Raw genomic sequence first — 19,379 nt, forward strand, 5'->3', positions numbered from 1 at the left:
GGAGGGAGTATATATCAAACGCAAAGGTGCATTAGATATGAAGTGTTGGTTATCATATAACTATAAACTACTCTAAAATCGAAATAAAGCAAATACAAGGAAATCGTGATTGTTATGACAGGAGAAGTGGAGAACATCTAGGAAAACAAATACTGAAATTAAATAGTTTTGGGAATTTTGGAAATTACCCCAATATTTAGTTTTTGTTGGAAAACGAAGTCCGTATTAGTTTCTAAATTAAATAAACTAACTAATTAGAAAATAATTAGAAATAGAAAAAATAATTAATTTGTGAGTTTGATTAATGGACTGATAACGTTTGTCTTAACTCGTAACTAGCTGGCGATGGTTGAATTTATTTTGGGGAAGAAAAAATGATGTAAATAAATAAGGCCTAGATTGTAGCCCAATTAGAAAACAAAATTGTACTTAGAATTTGTCATTAGCCTAAATAGATATCTCTCTTCTTTTGTAGGGCCTGATCTGAAATTTGCAAATGGAAATTAGGGTATTATTTCCTTCTTAAACCTAATAATTTTACACATACTATATGGTTATATAATTAAAGATTTATTAAAATAATTAATTTCAAATTAATACATATACAATTAAACCTATGAACTTTTATTTTTTGTAAACATCTTATTTTGTTCGGTTTTTGTTTCTAAATATTTTTTTATTTATATCTATTATTGAAAAATTTATTGCCTCGTGCATACACTACAACAAAAAACACATCTAAGGATGTTTTTTTAGTTAATTTGGGACGCTATTTTTTGTTTCTAAATATTTCACCGACGCTTTAAAAAGTGTCCTTATTGGTGGCGTGCCAAATAAGAACAAGGACGCAAATAGCAAGCATCGGTGAATTGATTAGAGACGCTTTTAAATTGCGTCTCCAAAATATTTTCCAACGCAATTTATATAGGCGTCCCAGTTTTCACATCCTTCCTAACATTAAGACACTATTAAAAAGTGTTCCTAAATGGTCTTAAAAGTATCTCCAATTATACATCAAAGATATTATTCATTAAATATAATATATATACTATATAATTGAGAATCTAAACAAATAAAGAAGAAAGCAACAATTGTAGGTGTCTTAAAAGCAATGCAATAACACTCTGTAAAATGAGTCATTAATACAAAATGGAGTGACTTCATATTTGTGGGAATTGACAAAGATAAATATCTAAACTACCATAAGAGGCTAATTGACTTGGTCACAATTTGCATATGAAGTTTACAAAAACATATCTAAACATGCTCCAGTCCTTCCTTAAGGTCTTTGCTTTCATTTTCTTAACTAATGCCCCTGTTCAACAATAACAAAAAAATAATAAATATAATTTTATTAACATATTAGTATACCTTATACTAACATAAAAATACTAATAAATATAAATTCTGCAGACACAAGGCATGTTTCAGCTACTAGAACTTCAACATACATTATGCAAGATTGTGAAGCTGAAGTTCAAATCTTGAATATCACTCATTTAACTAAAATTCAATGCATAACAATATAGATAAAAAAAGAATCAAGTTGTGCTAAAAGACCTTGTAAGATTGTAAAATTCTTAAGTGCTTTGAGTTTCTCGTTGATCCGGCTTCACCTCCTTTGTCAAAAATAGGCTAAATAGGTAATGGTTTGAGACAAATTTGCAATCGAAACCAAAAACTTCACAAACTACATGCAATAAACTAAGATTATCACACACCTTTTCTGATAAATTGTGGAATTCAGCAGCTCTACTTCTCTTCTAAGAACGAGGTGCCACCGGTTTCAAAGTGTGTCACGAGCTTCACTTCCCTAATGAGAAGCTCCCCAATGATTTACATGTTAGAAATTTGGGCTTCCACATGACTAATTTATTGTGTATGGCTATCTTTCAGTTGTCCAATTAAAGTGATCCAATAAAGATTAAAGTTTGGGCTAAAGTGTATTTAATTGTTATGGAAATAAGTGTAGATACCATAAAGTGATTTTCTATTTGATGAGGGACCGAATAGAAAATAAAGGGGTTTATATTTAATATAAATATAAGCTAGGGTTATGGTCCCCACCCAGACGTCAGAAGAACATTCAATATCTCTGTATTCTCCCGGCAGACTATTGCAAAGAATGTCTCTGCGGCAGACTATTGCAAAGAATGTCTCTGATCGTTTGGAAGATCCATAGCCGCTGCAAAGCAATTCCGCTGTTCAATTCATTATGAATCAAGGTACGCTTCCGCTCTACGGTTTATGCTCCTTCTCCGTCGTTCTCGGTTAATCATCATAGAGAGCTTTATGTAATTGTTCATTCAATTATTCCAACAAGTGGTATCAGAGCCACTCTATTGATGATTCTCTGAGAATTGGGAAAAGGATATTAGGTTTATAATTTGATTGTATTTTGAAATTCAAGGAATTAGTTTTCTTGATATTGGGGTTTTATTCTTAAAGTATATTTATAGCCGCCGTTTAAATTAATTGTTTATAAACAAAAGGAATTGTTTATAATATTTTGAATCAATGTTTCGGTGGTTGTGGAATCTGTTTTCGGTGTACTAGAATTGATTCTTCTTATTTCAATTCATATTTTAAAGAGTTCTAATTATGAATGTTTATGCACACTTACCGAGATTGCATGATTGACCTTGTTGTATAAACATGTTTTGCATAATTGACTTCTTTGGTTTAGGAATTGATATTTCAATTCATGTACACGGCGTAAGGTAAGTCTAATTTGGTTTACGAATTGGTTATTACTTGTGTGCTACGTACTTCAGTTTATGTTGAGAATTTGCAAATTTTGGTGGTCTTGGTTGAGAATTAGGAATTACATGTTCAGATTCTTGGTTAAGTTCATGTATGCGTAAATCTAGTCTTTTGGTTTAGGAAGGATATTTCAGTTTTTTGTTGTTATATCCACGTATACATATCGCCTTGGATGAACTGAGAAATTAAAAAATTCTGCATACGGATGTTTGGTCAAAAGTGTCTGTAACTTGTAAACTGCAAATCTCATAAGGGGAGATTAAGATTTATGTTCTTATTTGCTATGTGAATTCATAAAGTTTAGAGTTTGTGTTTTATGGATTTTTTGGTTGTTTTGATGTTGCTTTTGGATGTGTTTATGTTCGTCGCTTACGATCTTGGGAACATCAAAATTCGGATATTTTGTCGATTTTAGTGAAAATCGGATTTGGAAAAATTTTATGAAATCCCATTAGGAGTCAGCAATTTGCGATTTGCTGGGGAACTATAGGGCTGGCCGTCAGGATTTAGCGACTTGCTGAGTTCGCAAGGTATGCGAACCCAGTGACTCGTTGGCTAGCCACTATATTCCAGACAGTTAACAACGACTTGCTTGCAAGCGTTTGTATTCAGTTTTAAAATTTTAAATTCAATCATTTTGGTGCATCTCATGTTCCTTTATTGATGTGTGTGTATTTTAATGCGAATATTAGTCGGCCCACAGGAAGATTAATATTTGGCACGAGATACACACATACCTTTAGTGATAAATACGTGACAATTATTTAGTTTTCGTGTAAGTAATGTGTGATGCCCATAGGTGGACACTGCTTAACATGATCTTATTGTCAGTGTTTGATCATTATAAAGAGAATACCACTTACAAATTCACATTACTGTCAATGGACTTATTGTGAATGTTGTGCTCGGTACCTCGATATAGTTTACTAATGTTCAAATAGATTAGTCGAAATAAGACGTTGCAACAGTAACCTCTCTTGTCTAGACTTCTTTACTGCGAATGTTAGGACGGTAAGTATGTGTGTATTTTAATGCGGATATTAGTCGGCCCACGGGAAGATTAATATTTGGCACGAGATACACACATACCTGTGGTGATAAATATGTGATGATTATCCAGTTTTCGTGTGAGTAAATGTGAAGCCCACAGGTGGACATTGCTTGACATGATCTTATTGTCAGTATTTGATTACTGCAAAAGGTTGCCACTAGCAAGTTCATATTACTGTCCACAGACTTGATTTGAATGTTGTGCCAGTACCTCGAGATGCTACCATTTTATTTGAATTTTATGATGTGAGCATGACAATTAATTTGGTTTTGTTCTCTATTCAATTGTGATGTCTACTTCTGCAGTTTCTTCCAACATGAACAATATGTTAGTATTGAATGAGTCAAAATTTAAGGATTACAAAGATTATATTTTGATTGCTCTGGATTGCATGGATCTAGATTACGCGCCAAGGATTGAATAACCTACTTTTCCTACGGACAATAGTACTTCTTATCAAAGGAGAAACTACGAGAAGTAGGAATACTCGAATCGTGTAAGTCTACTGATCATTGGGTTTAGCATCCCAGAAGCCTTTCAAGGCACTGCATCTGAGTATATCACTAAAGCCAGTGAATACCTTGCCAAAATTAAGGAACGTTTTGTGAAAAACATTAAGGTTGAGACAAGCGTGCTTGATCTCAATAAAGTATAAGGGCAAGGGCAACATAAGGGAGCACATTCTGAAAATGTCTCACGTTGCTTCACTTAAGCTTGAATTCTAAAGACTTGTTTGCGCATTTGGTGTTGCACATCTGGTCAGTATCTCAAGAAATAAAGTAAAGGGCATTAAGAAAAAGTGTATTGAGAATGCTGCTATGGATAAGGGTTCATCACAAAGGTAACAACATAAGGGACAATGATAGTTGTTTCTTTTGTGGTAGACATGAATATAAAAAGAAGAATTGTGACAAATATCACGCATGACGTACAAAGGAAGTTACAATTCTTGTTTGGTCTGTTCTGAAGTTAATTTGGCTTCAGTCCCTAATGATATTTTGGTGGGTAGTTTCTGGTGCTACTGCTCACATAAGGTTATCAATGCAAGGTTGTCTGAGCTACCGAAAGTCAATTGATGGTGAAAGATACATCTATGTGGGATAAGACAAATCGGTGGAAGTATAGACTATTGGCATTGTAGATTGTTATTAAAGACTGGAATTATTTGGTTTTGAAAGACACTTTATTGTACTGTCTTTTAGACAAAATTTGTTTCTATTTCTGCTTTGGACAAATTTGGTTTCTCTTATTCATTCAGAAATAGTAAAGTTCTTCCTTCAAATAATTCTAGTATTGTGGGCACTATTTCTTAAGTGCATATAACAATCTTTGTATGCTCGATTATGTTACTTCATATTCAGAAGCTTTAAATGTTGAATCAAAAGGGACTAAGCAAATTAAATAATGAAAATTTGGTTAATTTATGACACAGGTGTTTTGGTTATATCTCAAAATAAAGGATTGTGAGACTTGTGTCAGATGTTGTGTTGAATACACTTATCTTTTCAAAACTTGATTTGTGTGTTCAATGTATCGAATGAAAGCAGACCAAACTTAAGAAATTAGGTGCCAATAGAGATATAAATTTTAGAATTGATATATACAGACATTTGTGGTTCATTCACTTCGGTTTCTTGGAATGATCAACAATATTTTATATCATTCATAGGCGAATATTCTTGTTTTGGGCACCTACATTTAATCTAGATACCATAAAGTTTAGGTGCCAATAGAGATATAAATTTTAGAATTGATATATACATACATTTGTGGTTCATTCACTTCGGTTTCTTGGAATGATCAACAATATTTTATATCATTCATAGGCGAATATTCTTGTTTTGGGCACCTACATTTAATCTATTAAAAGTCTGGAGCTTTAGACAAGTTCAAAATATTCAGGGCTGATGTTGAGCTCCAACTCAACAAAGGCATTAAGAAAGTCAAATCTGGTTGTTGTTGCGAATACTACGACAGAAATGACTGCCCAGGTGAACAATGTCAAAGACCTTTTGCCTTGTATTTTGAAGAGTGTGGGATCGTCCTTTGTACACCATGACGGGATCGCCTTGCATGAGTGGTGTAGCTAAAAGACGAAATAAAACTCTTACAGATATGTGAAGGAGTATGATTTATCATTCTTCCTTGTCGCATTCGCTTTAGGGAGAGGCATTAAAAGTTGTAGCATATATTCTCACTTTGGTCTTCTAGAGAAAATTTAGGGGTTTTTTAATTTTATGATCTCACAAAAGGAACTAATTTTGGGATGAGAAATATAGTATTCCTTGAGGATGTTGTATTTGGGGGAAGAATGTGTTAAGGAGCATTACTTTTGAGGAGGAGTCTGTATAGACACCTACTACTGCTTCTGACAATGATCAGGTATCGATTACTATCATTGAAGAAGAAGCATATCAAGAACCTCAAGATGATATTGTTGTAAACATTCAATCTCATGCAGATGATATCATTTAAAGTCAATCTCAACAACCTCAATTAAGACTCTCGTCAATGGCACCACAAATTTTATGAAGTAATTCTTTCATTTGGAATCAGAAAGAATGCTATTGATGGTTGTGTGTATCACAAGTTCAGTGGGAGCAAATGCATCTTCTTTTGTATTTAAAATCGAAAGAAATAATTTTCGATTGTCACAGAAGGGATATAGTGAAAAGGTCCCTAAAGTATTTGAGATGCAAAATTGCAAATAAAGAAATACCCCTATGACTAAAGGAGACAAACCTAGTCTCATTCAGTGTCCTAAGATAAATCTTGAGATTTAGAAAATGCAGAAGGTTCCATATGCTTCGGTGATTGAGAGCCTAATGTGTGCTCAAGTGTGTATTAGACCCAATTTGGTTTTAATTGTTTATATGTTGGGAAGATATTTCAATAACCCGATATAGATCATTAGCAAGCAGCAAAATGGGTTATGAGATATTTATAGAGAACTAAGCATTACATGCTCACATACAGAAAATCAGATCATTTGGAGAGATCTTTAGGCATTTTGATTCTGATTTTGTTAGATGCCAATACAGTAAAGGATCCATTTTAGGTTACGTATGTCTGTTGGCTGTAGAGCCATTTCGTGGAGAAGTGTTGAGCAAACACTTGTAGCTACTTCTGCCATGATAACAGAATTCGTAACTTGTTTTGGGGCATCTAGTTAATGAATATGACTGTGAAATTTTGTCACTAGGCTGCATACTGTTAAGGTAATGAAAGACCACTTAAATTATGTTGTGACAATAACTCTGCAGTATTATATTCTAAAACAATAGGAGCTTCCTGATTGTTAAATAAAGAGTTCGGAATGGACAAATACATATAGAGCATAAGGGAACGGATTTGATGATGACAAATCCGCTCATCAAGGGACTATCACCCAAGGTCTTTCATGGGCACGTAGCTCAAATGGGTGTTATGTTGTTTAAGGGTACTTCCGTTCAGTGGGAGTAGTTTTGGTTATTGCTCTATATTGTATTTTGAACATGAAGTTATAAACTCATGTTATTCTCTGCAGAATTAAAGTATTATGTTTTGTCCATTACTTTTGGTTTGATCTCACTTTGGGAGGACCAGTTGGAAATAGGCATCTATGATCACCTTGTATGAAATTTTCATGCTACACTCCATAATTGATCTGTTGTTGATTATATTTGCATATGTGATTACTGATGGGTTTAATCATGAAAAAATATGGTGACTGCCCCTATAGTCCTATGTTGATATGGTTGATAATAAGATTGTTCGGAAATACACTATGTGATAGCACTTTTGAGCGCTCATTCAGTTTGTACACATTTATTTGGTGTCATGTGTTGCCCAAGTGGGAGATTGTTAGAAATTTGGGCTTCCACATGATTAATTTAATGTGTATGGCTATCTTTCAGTTGTCCAATTAAAGTGATCCAATAAAGATTAAAGTTTGGGCTAAAGTGTATTTAATTGTTATGGAAATAAGTGTAGATACCATAAAGTGATTTTCTATTTGACGAGGGACCGAATAGAAAATAAAGGGGTTTATATTTAATATAAATATAAGCTAGGGTTATGGTCCCCAGACGTCAGAAGAACATTCAATATCTCTGTATTCTCTCGGCAGACTATTGCAAAGAATGTCTCTGATCGTTTGGAAGATCCATAGCCGCTGCAAAGTAATTCCGCTGTTCAATTCATTATGAATCAAGGTATGCTTCCGCTCTACGGTTTATGCTCCTTCTTCGTCGTTCTCGGTTAATCATCATAGAGAGCTTTATGTAATTGTTCATTCAATTATTCCAACATTACATAAATCGATATTATCAATAAAACTATTAAATCATCTCATGAAGGGGAGGGGAAAGCCGGTGTATGGCAGAAATTATGCAGTTAGCACCATATGATCTTTCCGGAAGTTCTACATAGAGGAATCAATTATCAGACATGGAATTAATAACATAATTTTAAAAATTAATGGGGATGAACAATCATCACCTGGAAGCATTACATTTCCCCCACACCTCCACACACAGCATAGTGCAGAGTGGATGAGACATTATCAAAGTGGCAAGGCATATGTAGTGTACCTCTTCGCATTCCTGCTTGCTCGATTATGCCTTTGAAGTTAGGTATAAGTTCTTGTAAAGCAAGCATTTTCTGATTGATCCTATCTCTTCGCCTCTGTCATGGAACTACCATTATCAATAGAAAAGAAAGCAAAATAGCAACTAATGTATGTTCATAACTAAAGTATTCTCTTTCTTAAGCCCAATAGTTCTACGCATACATAGCTAACACAACATTTCTACGAAATACTACAAAATATTAACTAGTCTCTCAAATATTTCTCAACTAACTAAATTTCAATACTCATCTATATTTATAGTCATAATAATTCTTGATCTTCATACTATACTACAATTTCTACAATGCTAGGTTGCAGTTTTTCGGGCGTTACAAGTTCATGTAGTGTAAGAATTAGAGAGATGTTTGAAATGTATATGTTCGACCACAAAATACTTCGTCTTTGATTATTATTTCGCTAAATTATCATTTTTTTCTAGATATATATATCCTTGAAATTCATACCTTAAAATTCGCAACACAACATTCTCTTAGTATTTCTGTGAATATTATTAATAAAAAGAAAATTCTTGAAATAATGGTGAAATCGCAAGTCTATCTCTTGATATTTTTTTAATTTTATATCTTAAAATTCGCAACACAATATTCTCTTAGTATATCTATGAATATTATTAATAACAAGTGCAGAGTAACAAGTGCCATGAACATGGACATATAACATATACTTAGATTGAATTATTGGATCAAATTTGGCAGTGCCTATTGCCTAAATATAGAATACTAGTCTTACATAAGCACTAATGTTGCCAATAACTTATTTTGTTATTGCTTTGTTTGACAAAATGCGTTTGATGAAAAAAATATCATTGTAAACATGTCTAATTGTAGTAGTATTTAATAATGAATAACCGAATTTCAAATTCAACGCATACATGTAAATAGTACTAATACATGAAAATGGAGAGCAAATAGCATTATAATTTATAAATAGTAGTGCATTCCCATAGATTGAAACACAGCAAATCAAAACAGAAACATAATTAAAGATTTGGTGGTAGCAAAGCAATGGGTTACAAGCAATCCCCGGCCTTGATTGTGGTGGCTCTCCTCCTCTTGGCCACCGCGACTCCCCTCACCTACGGCCAAACATTACTGCTGAATCCTACTGGCTTCGTCACTGGTTCAATCTGCTGCAATCCCAGCGGAAACTGCCCCCCGGGGCGGAAGGAATCCCAGGAGTAGTGGTGAGGCTTAACTGCACCACTCTCTCGGGAAACGTGGCGACGCTTGCCCAGGGCGTCACCAACTCCACTGGTGTTTTTAACCTCACTTTGCCAAATTTACTTGGCTCTTTAGGCCCTCTCATCACCACAATCCCACAATGTAACGTCTTCGCTAACCTTCCTCTCGAGTCCACAGACTGCCCCGTCGTCCACACCGTCGGTCGCACCCTTACCGGCAGTCCCGTTCTTCTGAGCGCCTACTATAACTCGTTGTTCAGTCCGATTTATAATTTTCTTGTGCCGGTGTTTAACGTCGTGAGCATCAGTTAAGGGGTGGTATATAACATATCATCCTTAAAAGTCTTCTCCATTTATGCACCAACTAATAAAATAAAATGTATGTAGATAAACAAGCACTAAGCATGCTTATATGCATGCATATAATATTATAGCTCGTTTTGATGCTTCATTTTGTATATGTTTAAGTCCTATGATAAATCAATCATGGAGAAGATCATTTGTATATGCTTTTTGATTTACAAACAACTACAATGAATTGCATGCAAAACTTATTATTTGGATGTGAAACTGCGAAAGCATTGAAGACCATAATTCAACAATCCAAATAAAAGTTGAAAGCTTATAGGAATTCCGAAAATATGCAGATACATATTCGAGGAGGCATTAACAGATTTATAGGTACTACTGTACCACCTAATTACGTGCATCTAAATCTCATAAGATCTCCAAGATTAAGTATGTATAGCTTGAGGAGATTTTGAGACGCGTGAGCCCAAGATTTTTTAGGGAGCGTGTAAGTAAGGAGACCGCACATTCCAAAGACTTGTGTTTATACGTGGGAATTGGGATAGTCGTGTGTTGAGTGTAGAGGGCTATGCATGAAATTAATCTCACATCAAGTACCGTATTGCAATGACAAGAGTTCCATGAGTATAGAAGGCATTTTTTTTTAGTGAACTACAAAAATGGTCCCTGGACTATGGGTTTATCTCGCCCATAGTCCCTGGACTTTAAAAATATCGTCAGTAGTCCCTGGACTAAGAATTTATCTCGAAATTGGTCCTTTTGGCTTTTTTTGGTACGAAAATACCCTTTGATATTGTTTTGGGGGGTTTTGGGCAATTTGGTCTTTTTACACTTTTAACATTTTAAATCTGATATTATTTTAGTTATGTACTGACTTTGATATTATTTCAAAATTATCATTCTTCTTCCATTTTGTTATCCTTCACTGAATTTGTTTTTTTTTTTCAATATTAGATTTAATTTTATAAAATTAAATTTAATATTTAGATTTTTAAATATCAATAATTTTTTTTAATGAAAACTATTAATTCATGGACACTATAAATATTGATTAAAACTATTAATTTTTTTATTTAATATAATATTCAATTGAATTGAAGAAGTACAGAAAAATAATATTAATCATGATGGAAAAATAAGAGTTATTCTATTTAGCCTCCGTTCGGTTGTTATAATTGCTTGTGATTAAATATTATGAAGTTGACTAAAAATTTGATCCTACTTAAAATTTTATATAGGAGTATTTTTGTTGAAATTTTCTAGTAAATTTTGATTGTTTTCAAATTAATAAACGAAAATTATATTAGTCTTACATTAGATGCATATTTATTTCAGAATAAATTGTGTTATATAATCTATTTATGATTAAAACTAAGGCGTTGTCATACCTTATTGATTACATAGTACTATACACTATCAAATACTCCCTCCGTCCACGATTAAGTGTCCCATTTATAAATGGTGCGGGTTTTAAGAAATGTAAAGAAAAGTGAGTGGAAGAAAGTTAGTGGAATAAGGGTCCCACTTGTATAGATTAGTTTTAAATGATATGTGAGTGGAATGAGTTAGTAGAATGTGGGGTCTCTTTACCATTTATGGTAACTATGAACCGGGACTCTTATTCGTGGACGGACTAAAATGGAAAAATGGGACTCTTATTCGTGGACGGGGGGAGTATTGATTATAACTATTAATTTTTGCTATTTAATAATTTTTATAATTAAAAATTTTTATTGATATTTAAAAATTAAAATTTAAAATTTTGTAAAATTAAATCTAATATTGAAATAAAGAAACAAAGTGAAGGATGACAAAAGGGAAAAAGGATGATAAATTTTAGGGGTGAGCAAAATAACCGAAAACCGAATATCCGAACCGAACCAAACCGAAATTTTGAAATTCGGTTCGGTTTTTTCGGTTTATCGGTTCGGTTCGGTTTTAAAAATATAAAAATTTCGGTTTTTCGGTTCGGTTTGGTTTGGGCGAAAAAAAAAAACCGAAAAACCGAAAAACCGAATTATATTTTAAATATATTATTATATATTTTTATCCTATTAATTTAGTATATTATATCACATATATAATATATATTCTTCTAATATATTTTTATATAATAAATATTATATATATTATATTAATTTTATATTATATATATTTATATTCTATTAGTATATATAAAATAAAATAAATTAGGTATATTAAAATATACTATTTTTTTTCGGTTTTTCGGTTTTGTTTTGAAATTTCGGTTTTTTCGGTTTGGTTCGGTTTTTTAAGTTCGGTTTTCGGTTTTTCGGTTTTTCGGTTCAGTTCGGTTTCAATTTTATCCTAAATTCGGTTTTTCGGGTTCGGTTCGGTTTGGGCGAAAAACCGAACCTAAACCCGAATGCACACCCCTAATAAATTTGAAATAATATCAAACTTAGTATATAACTAAAACAATATCAGATTTAAAATGTTAAAAGTGTAAAAAGACCAAATTGTCCAAACCTCCCAAAATAATATCAAAGGGTATTTTCGTACCAAAAAAAGCCAAAAGGACCAATTTTGAGATAAACCCTTAGTCCAGGGACTACTGGCGATATTTTTAAAATCCACGGACTATAGGCGAGATAAACCCATAGTCCAGGGACCATTTTTGTAGTTCACTCTTTTTTTTTTGTTTTTAAGGCAGTGTTAAAAAAACACAATACTTAATTGCATCATGTTTGGTGTTCAATTTGCTTATTTTACTCACATAAAATTCACAACTAGAATATGATGGATTTAGTTAAATCTGGAGTAATATTAGTATTCGGATAAAGGTTTAAAGTTCTATTCAAATAACGACAACGACGACAACGACGACGACGACAATAATAATAATAATAATAATAATAATAATAATAATAATAATAATAATAATAATAATAATAATAATAATAATAATAATAATAATAATAACAATAATAATAACAATAATAATAATAATAATAATAATAATAATAATAATAATAATAATAATAATAATAATAATAATAATAATAATAATAATAATAATAATAATAATAATCTTTAGATATTTTACAAAAAATATGCTACTCCAATAAAAGTCAAAATAAGATAAAAAGCTGGCATGTTACAAGAATAGACAAATAAAATGGAAAGGATCAGCTCTGCAGAATGCCACTAGGGTGACTAGGCCATATTTGTTTTTGCACAGGCTTCAGAATTTCTTCAATCTCTAGTAATAGTTCATTTATCAAGAAAATGAATTGTATATATTGTAAAACAGTTGAATTCATTAACAAAATGTTTAACAAACAAGCAATAGCTCGCTATACACTCAATGTACCAACTAAAACAAGACTAGCAATATATCTGAAACTAAAAAATTATACTCTTTCATTTGTGATAAAGAGAAAAAGAAGTAAAACACTATGCTTCACAGAAGATTATGATAAAGGTACTAAGTCAGGATTTACCAACTACCACGCTTTACAGAAGATTGCACAAAAGTACTAGTCTGGATTTACATAGTCTATGTATATATACACACACACATATATGTATCATACATAAGTATATATAACTATGATCACATAATCATGTTTTAGTAGCTAAGTGTGGTATCATTCAATTGTAGGGAGAGCTTTTAAGCGAGCTTTTTTCTTACCTAGTCCAAGCTTCAAATGAGCTTTGTGGTGCAACTTGGATTGTTGATGGTGTTGCAGCACTTTCCACCAGTGAGACTTCTTCACTGTCCTCTTCTGCCCAAACTCACTCGTACCTTTCTCTCGTTTCGGCTTCTTTGAGTGTCGTACGTGCCTCACCAGACCTCCCATCAGCCCACCGAAATTACTCTTCTGCCTTTTCTCACCAGTCTTGGATTTTCCAATCTTTTCAACAGCCTTTGCTCCTCCATGCGCGTCATCATGTCTTTTAGGGCTTGCGGCTTTCCCTTTGTGCTTGTCTAAGGAGGAGCTACGGCTCATATTTGTGTCATCTTTAGTATGACCACCGCGATTATGGTGGTGGTGGTGGTGATGATGATGGTGGTGGTGGTGGTGGAAGACTAGCGCCAGCTTATCTTTCAGCCTCTTCAGTATCCCAGTTTGCTTTTTAAGGGTCGCGCCAGCCTTCCCGACCTTGCTTGGGCCTGATTTCTTTGTTGTAGAGCGCTTGGCCGTTGCATTGCTTCGGATTGGCTGTTCAGACGATGAGTACTCCTCGTTTCTACTGCTGCTACTGGCAGTCGATTCACTAGCTCCCTCTCTGCTAGATGAGGAGTAAACATCTTCCTCACTGGCACTTCCATGTGACAGAGGGGAATCCCAACTTTCACTGCTTTTACTCGAAGTAACATACTGAGGCTCTCTACTTCCATCTGTCACCGAATAATCTTCACTATTGCTATCACGACTGCTTGTTTGCTGACTGCTCGAGCTGGAGTACGAGTCAGTAGCTGTATCGACTGATTCTTTATTCTGCAAAGAAGTCCTTCCTCCAGCTGTGTAGTGCCTGTTCTTTCCAACACCAGCCTTTTCCCGTGCATCCGACTGATTTCCATGGAAGCCTGAGCTCGGTAAAAGGCGAGTCACTTTCTTATTTGTGACAGGTGGATGGTTTTTTGGATTCGCGAAGCTGACAAATGGCTTGCTTTCTTTGTCCTCCACGACAGTTCGGCTTTGACAAATACTCTCAATGTTAGAAGCAGAAGAAGTGGCTGGCCAACAAGGGGTAACATAGGATGTCTGATTCGGAATTAGTGTAACACCACCAGGAACATAACCATTGGAACTCACTATCAAGTTCCCTGGCTCGATTGTCTCCACAAAGGCATTCAGATTCTGAACATAAATCTTATTTACTTTCTCTGTCGGAAACCTGAATCTGTCGGTCGACTCTTCTGATAGGTCTAAGACTTCAGTGTACGGAACTGGTTCATTCTGGATGATTTTGTTTTTTGATTGCTTCAACACAGCCTTAGTAGGCTGAGCCGTCTTGTACCTTTGAATCGAGGAGAAATGTGGCTGGTTTCCCTCTTCTGCTGACATTCTAGACAGTTGATGCATTGGATAAACGAAATCGTCCATATCCCTTTGGCCTGAAATTTCAGACACGGTCGTTAGATTCTCAAGTAAGAAATTTCAGACAACAGATTATTTCTGGTCATCAGATTCTCACCTAAACTCGTTCCAATGCTTGGAACTGCATCATATTTTGTCACAGTTGACTCTGTTTCTCGAACGCGAGTCTGCAGTTGAGAAGAAGAAGACGTCTTCTCATACAAGTCCAAGTGATCTGCTCCCATATGCAATGCGGACATACATGATTCAATCTGTTTGATTGCTTTGGAGGCTTCTTGAGATAAGCAGTCAGGTACATCAGCTTTACTTATGGTTTGCATATTAGAATGGCTCATTTTTGAGATGTCAGTTTCCATTCTATTAGATGAATCTGCATCTCCAACTACGTTCAAATCGGACGGCCTCTGCCTCCGCTTCTCATATTTTGAGTCATCCGACACGCGAATTGATAACCATCCAACTTCTTTCTCACGGTTCTCAACATTATCCTGCCGATGCTGATGATCAGCGTATGTGTTTGAGTTCTGAGTCAGTTCATGAAAATGAGTCTCCCCTGTGGATCCAAGTTGTTTGACAGTGTTCCTTTGACAAACCCTGCAACGTTTCTGCCCAATTGAAGGCACTCTACGAATTGAGTGTTCCGTAGCACCTGCTTGACTCCAGTCAGGAGTATTTCTGCCATTAAAACTTTGATCACCTTCTGCGGCTAATGACAATCTTGAACGTGAAGTAGGTCGTTCCTCAGAGGATGTCTCATCTAGTTGCTGAAGCCGAACAGGTGAAAGTGCCCCTGATGTTTCGGCTTGACCTGCAATGACCTGTAGCAGCACTTGATCAGAGAACTAGTTTGATATGTTTACAGGGATAAACTGAACAGATCCTTACATTTGGACCTAAACATAAAAGAGAAAGTGAGCATACATACTTCTGAATGTGTCTTGAGGACTCTCTTAGTCGCCAAATCCAAAAGATTCTTTAAGATAACCCGCGAATGCGAATCTAGCTGTCCAAATGACAAAAGATAGTCAAGCCTCCATACACATGGAAAGATTATCCTGAATGAATGAAGAAGGCAAACTCTGAAAACCACCTAAGACCCTTGTGTTTTTACTTGTATGCAAGCAGCTACATTTTCTTACCAGGTACACAGAAACACTACTAAAATAAGTACAAAAAACTAAACTACTCCATTTTTAACAGCCTTAAAACTAAACTACTCCATTTTTAACAGCTTCAAGTTCACTTCAAGCTGGCCTATTATTACCGGAAAAACAAAAGGATATAGAACAAAAAGTACCTACAAAGAAAGAATGTAAACATATGTATACACAATTTGATTCGGCAAAAGCAGTCATAATCTGAAATTAGAGATAACATGAGCAGGATAATCTCAATAAGCATAACACAGTACCGAATCAGAGCCAGGGTCTGATGCTTCGCCTTCATCTTTTTGGAGAAGGCCGTAGAGACTTTTAAGGGCATGGAGATCTGATTGGATGTCCTTCCCATCCATTACCTTCTAAAAAATTTTGCCTAATATCACCAAGTTCAACAATAAACACATAGTTAATGAGCATATTATATTTCTGGAAAACACAACAGAATGCGAGTATTCGCTCAAACTACGTACTAAAGCATGCGTCTAGCGACAAAAAAGGGGGAAAATGAACTACATATCTAAAGATAATCCCCACGAAAAATGTTGGCACTGTAATTCAGCAAGTATTTCACCATTCACACCGAACAATTACTAAATAAATGTATCAGTGCTCAAACCCACACAAGTATTGGATAGCCTCAATGTCTGCATCAATTTAACAATCAAAGCATCATTTCTAGCAGCGGGCCAATCATCGATCAAAACGACGATTTGGGGATGCGCAAAGGGAAATCAAATTGTGAATGAAACTTCGAAATTAAGACGACATATTCCAGTTTCAAGGTCTCAAGCAAATCCTCACTCAATTTATAACGAAATTACAAATCAAAATCGCATATAATCGCAAAGGCACATAAAATAACACCGGAGATATTGAAGGATACCTTCAAGTACACTGATACTATTGCGTTCGCCAGTACGAGAGGGATCGGATGGGGGAGGCGAAGACGGAAGCGCAGTAAGAGAGGCGGCGTTGGAAGCGCGGCGGCGGAGACGGCGATCGGCGACGTCGATCAGAGTGAGAGGGTGGCGGGTATCGGATTCAAAAAGGGAGGGAGAATATTTAAAATATTATTTATATTTCAGAAAATAAATATCGGATTCAAAATAATTGATATCCTGAGCGCTCATTTCAAAATGGGAAATTGGTCTCTAGAACCATGAACTTTGCCTAAAATTTGGTATTTCCCATGAACTTTGAAATTGGTATATAATATCACAAACTTTGCATTTTATTTGGTATTTTCCACGGCATATTTATTACTATATTTGACTAACTTACGAGGCTTTTATCATACTTGACACAATTAAATCATCGTGGTTTTCAACGTGACTTTTTATGCTACATGTTATGAACTTAAAAAGTGATTTCAAATATTATAAAACATATCACGGTTGCCTATGTTAAATAAGATTTTGATGAATATATCTTATTTGAGTGAGTTCGGGAAATACCAAACAAAATGCAAAGTTCGTGATATTATATACCAATTTCAAAGTTCATGGGAAATACCAAATTTTAGGCAAAGTTCATGATTTTAGAGACCAATTTCCCTTTCAAAATCTAAAACTGCAGAATTTCAGATTGAGAAAAAGATTAAAAATATATAGAGAAATGTTGAGCTGGGCGACACTATGTGGGCGTAAGGTGAGCGACTGCTGACGTGTTCAATGAACTTTATTTATTTACTGAATTTTCCTTAAATATTCTCTCTCTTTAGTAGTATATTTTATTGTAGTGGGCCTTCAATTCTCTCTCTCTCTCTCACACACATTCTTCTTCTCCATACGAGTGACCAGTGAGTGTTTTTTCACCATGGAATCAATGCTTTGCTTCCTGGATTTAACGACCGTCAAATATTCCTAATCAATTGGAAACCAAATACTTTTATGCAGTTAATTTTCACAAGTTTCTACTTAAGTAATCATAAAATTTCTTTAAAACCAGATAACTTTTGCAATTTTATTTTATAAAAATTGCGCTTTGTAAAGAGACATCCATGGTCATCTCCATTTGAACTCGTTTCTTTCCCTTCGACAACCAAAATCAAATTTTTGCAATCATGTCGATGATAATAATAGCCCATTGTTCAATCTTAAGATTGAGGATATAATTTTCAATAAATTCAAAAAAAAGTATAATTTGCATATAAGAAGGTGGGTAGGAAGGGGATAGTGAAGATGACTACCAGACTTTTGCAGGAGTCTATCAAAAGCCAAAAATTACATGGTCCTAATTGCCTATAAAATCATATAATAACAAGCAAAATATACTTTTTAGTATTGCTTCATTTGAAGATCTGTGGAGCTATCACTCGTATGGTTGAAGAAGAAGAATAGCGTGTGAGAGAGAAAATTGAAGGCCCCACTACAATAAAATAAAGAGAGAATATTTAAGGAAATTCATTAAACAAATGAAAGTTTATTGAACACATCAGCAGTCGCTCACCTCACGCCCACATAGTGTCGCCCAACCGAACATTTATATATATATATATATATATATATATATATATATATATATATATATATATTGTGAAACGCTCACGAGTCGCTATTTTTGAGTGCTAGCAAATCAAATCTCATTAATTTAAAGTATTATTTATATTTACTGTTTAAAAATTTATATACGTCTCTACCAAAGGCCCATTTCAAATTTATAGTCCAAATCCAGTAATCAATAACTATTTCTTTCATAATAGAGCCCAATAATAGTTACTACTAAGAAATATAATTCTCGATATTAATTAACTAATCAATATAGTAAAGGATGATTACATTTAAATTATATCCGTCCATGAAATACTATTCAAGTTTAACTTGGGCTCGGTGCGGATTTTAAGAAATGTGAAGAAAAGCGAGTTGAAATAGTTAATGGAATAAAAGTCTCATATTTATATATTAGTTTTATAATAAAATATGAGTATAAAGAGTTTGTAGAAAGTGTGATCTGTTTACCAAAAATAATAAAAAAGGAGAAGTGGACAATTTTTTATGGACGAATCAAAATAGCAAAACTGGATAATATTCACGGACGGAGGGAGTATAAATTTGACGACTTATGCTTCCATAACTATTAAAATCGATAAAACAATTATTTTTCAATATTATGCAATTATCCACGATGTTCAAAATATTAATTTATATTATTAAATATGATGTGACTGAAAGATAACATTATTATATTTTCATTGTATAGCCAAAACTACGTAATTTTA

The 19,379-nt window shown here is 34.1% G+C and overlaps 1 protein-coding gene across 1 annotated transcript; it reads right to left on the bottom strand.

The window, feature by feature from the left end:
- Window positions 1-13,339: 13,339 nt before the first annotated feature.
- On the bottom strand, window positions 13,340-17,180 carry KPL (kokopelli). The gene is made up of 5 exons (XM_048122777.2): window positions 17,046-17,180; window positions 16,414-16,535; window positions 15,928-16,005; window positions 15,100-15,820; window positions 13,340-15,019 (listed from the first exon to the last, which is right to left on the bottom strand). The coding sequence occupies exons 2-5, from the start codon at window positions 16,513-16,515 to the stop codon at window positions 13,545-13,547; spliced, it is 2,376 nt and encodes a 791-aa protein (XP_047978734.1). The 5' UTR covers window positions 16,516-16,535; window positions 17,046-17,180; the 3' UTR covers window positions 13,340-13,544.
- Between the last annotated feature and the right edge of the window lie 2,199 nt (window positions 17,181-19,379).

Source organism: Salvia hispanica, chromosome 1, assembly GCF_029641045.1.
Source record: "Salvia hispanica isolate PSC_SH4W2 chromosome 1, Shi_PSC_v1, whole genome shotgun sequence".
NCBI classification, from domain to species: Eukaryota; Viridiplantae; Streptophyta; class Magnoliopsida; order Lamiales; family Lamiaceae; genus Salvia; species Salvia hispanica.

Excerpts from the sequence above, each read along its gene's own strand:
- KPL (XM_048122777.2), bottom strand. The coding sequence starts at position 16,515 with ATGGATGGGAAGGACATCCAATCAGATCTCCATGCCCTTAAAAGTCTC. Across the intron at positions 16,006-16,413 it reads CAGACCCTGGCTCTGATTCG|CTAGATTCGCATTCGCGGGT; the intron begins GTACTGTGTTAT and ends TCATTTGGACAG. Across the intron at positions 15,821-15,927 it reads TCCTCAAGACACATTCAGAA|GTCATTGCAGGTCAAGCCGA; the intron begins GTATGTATGCTC and ends GTGCTGCTACAG.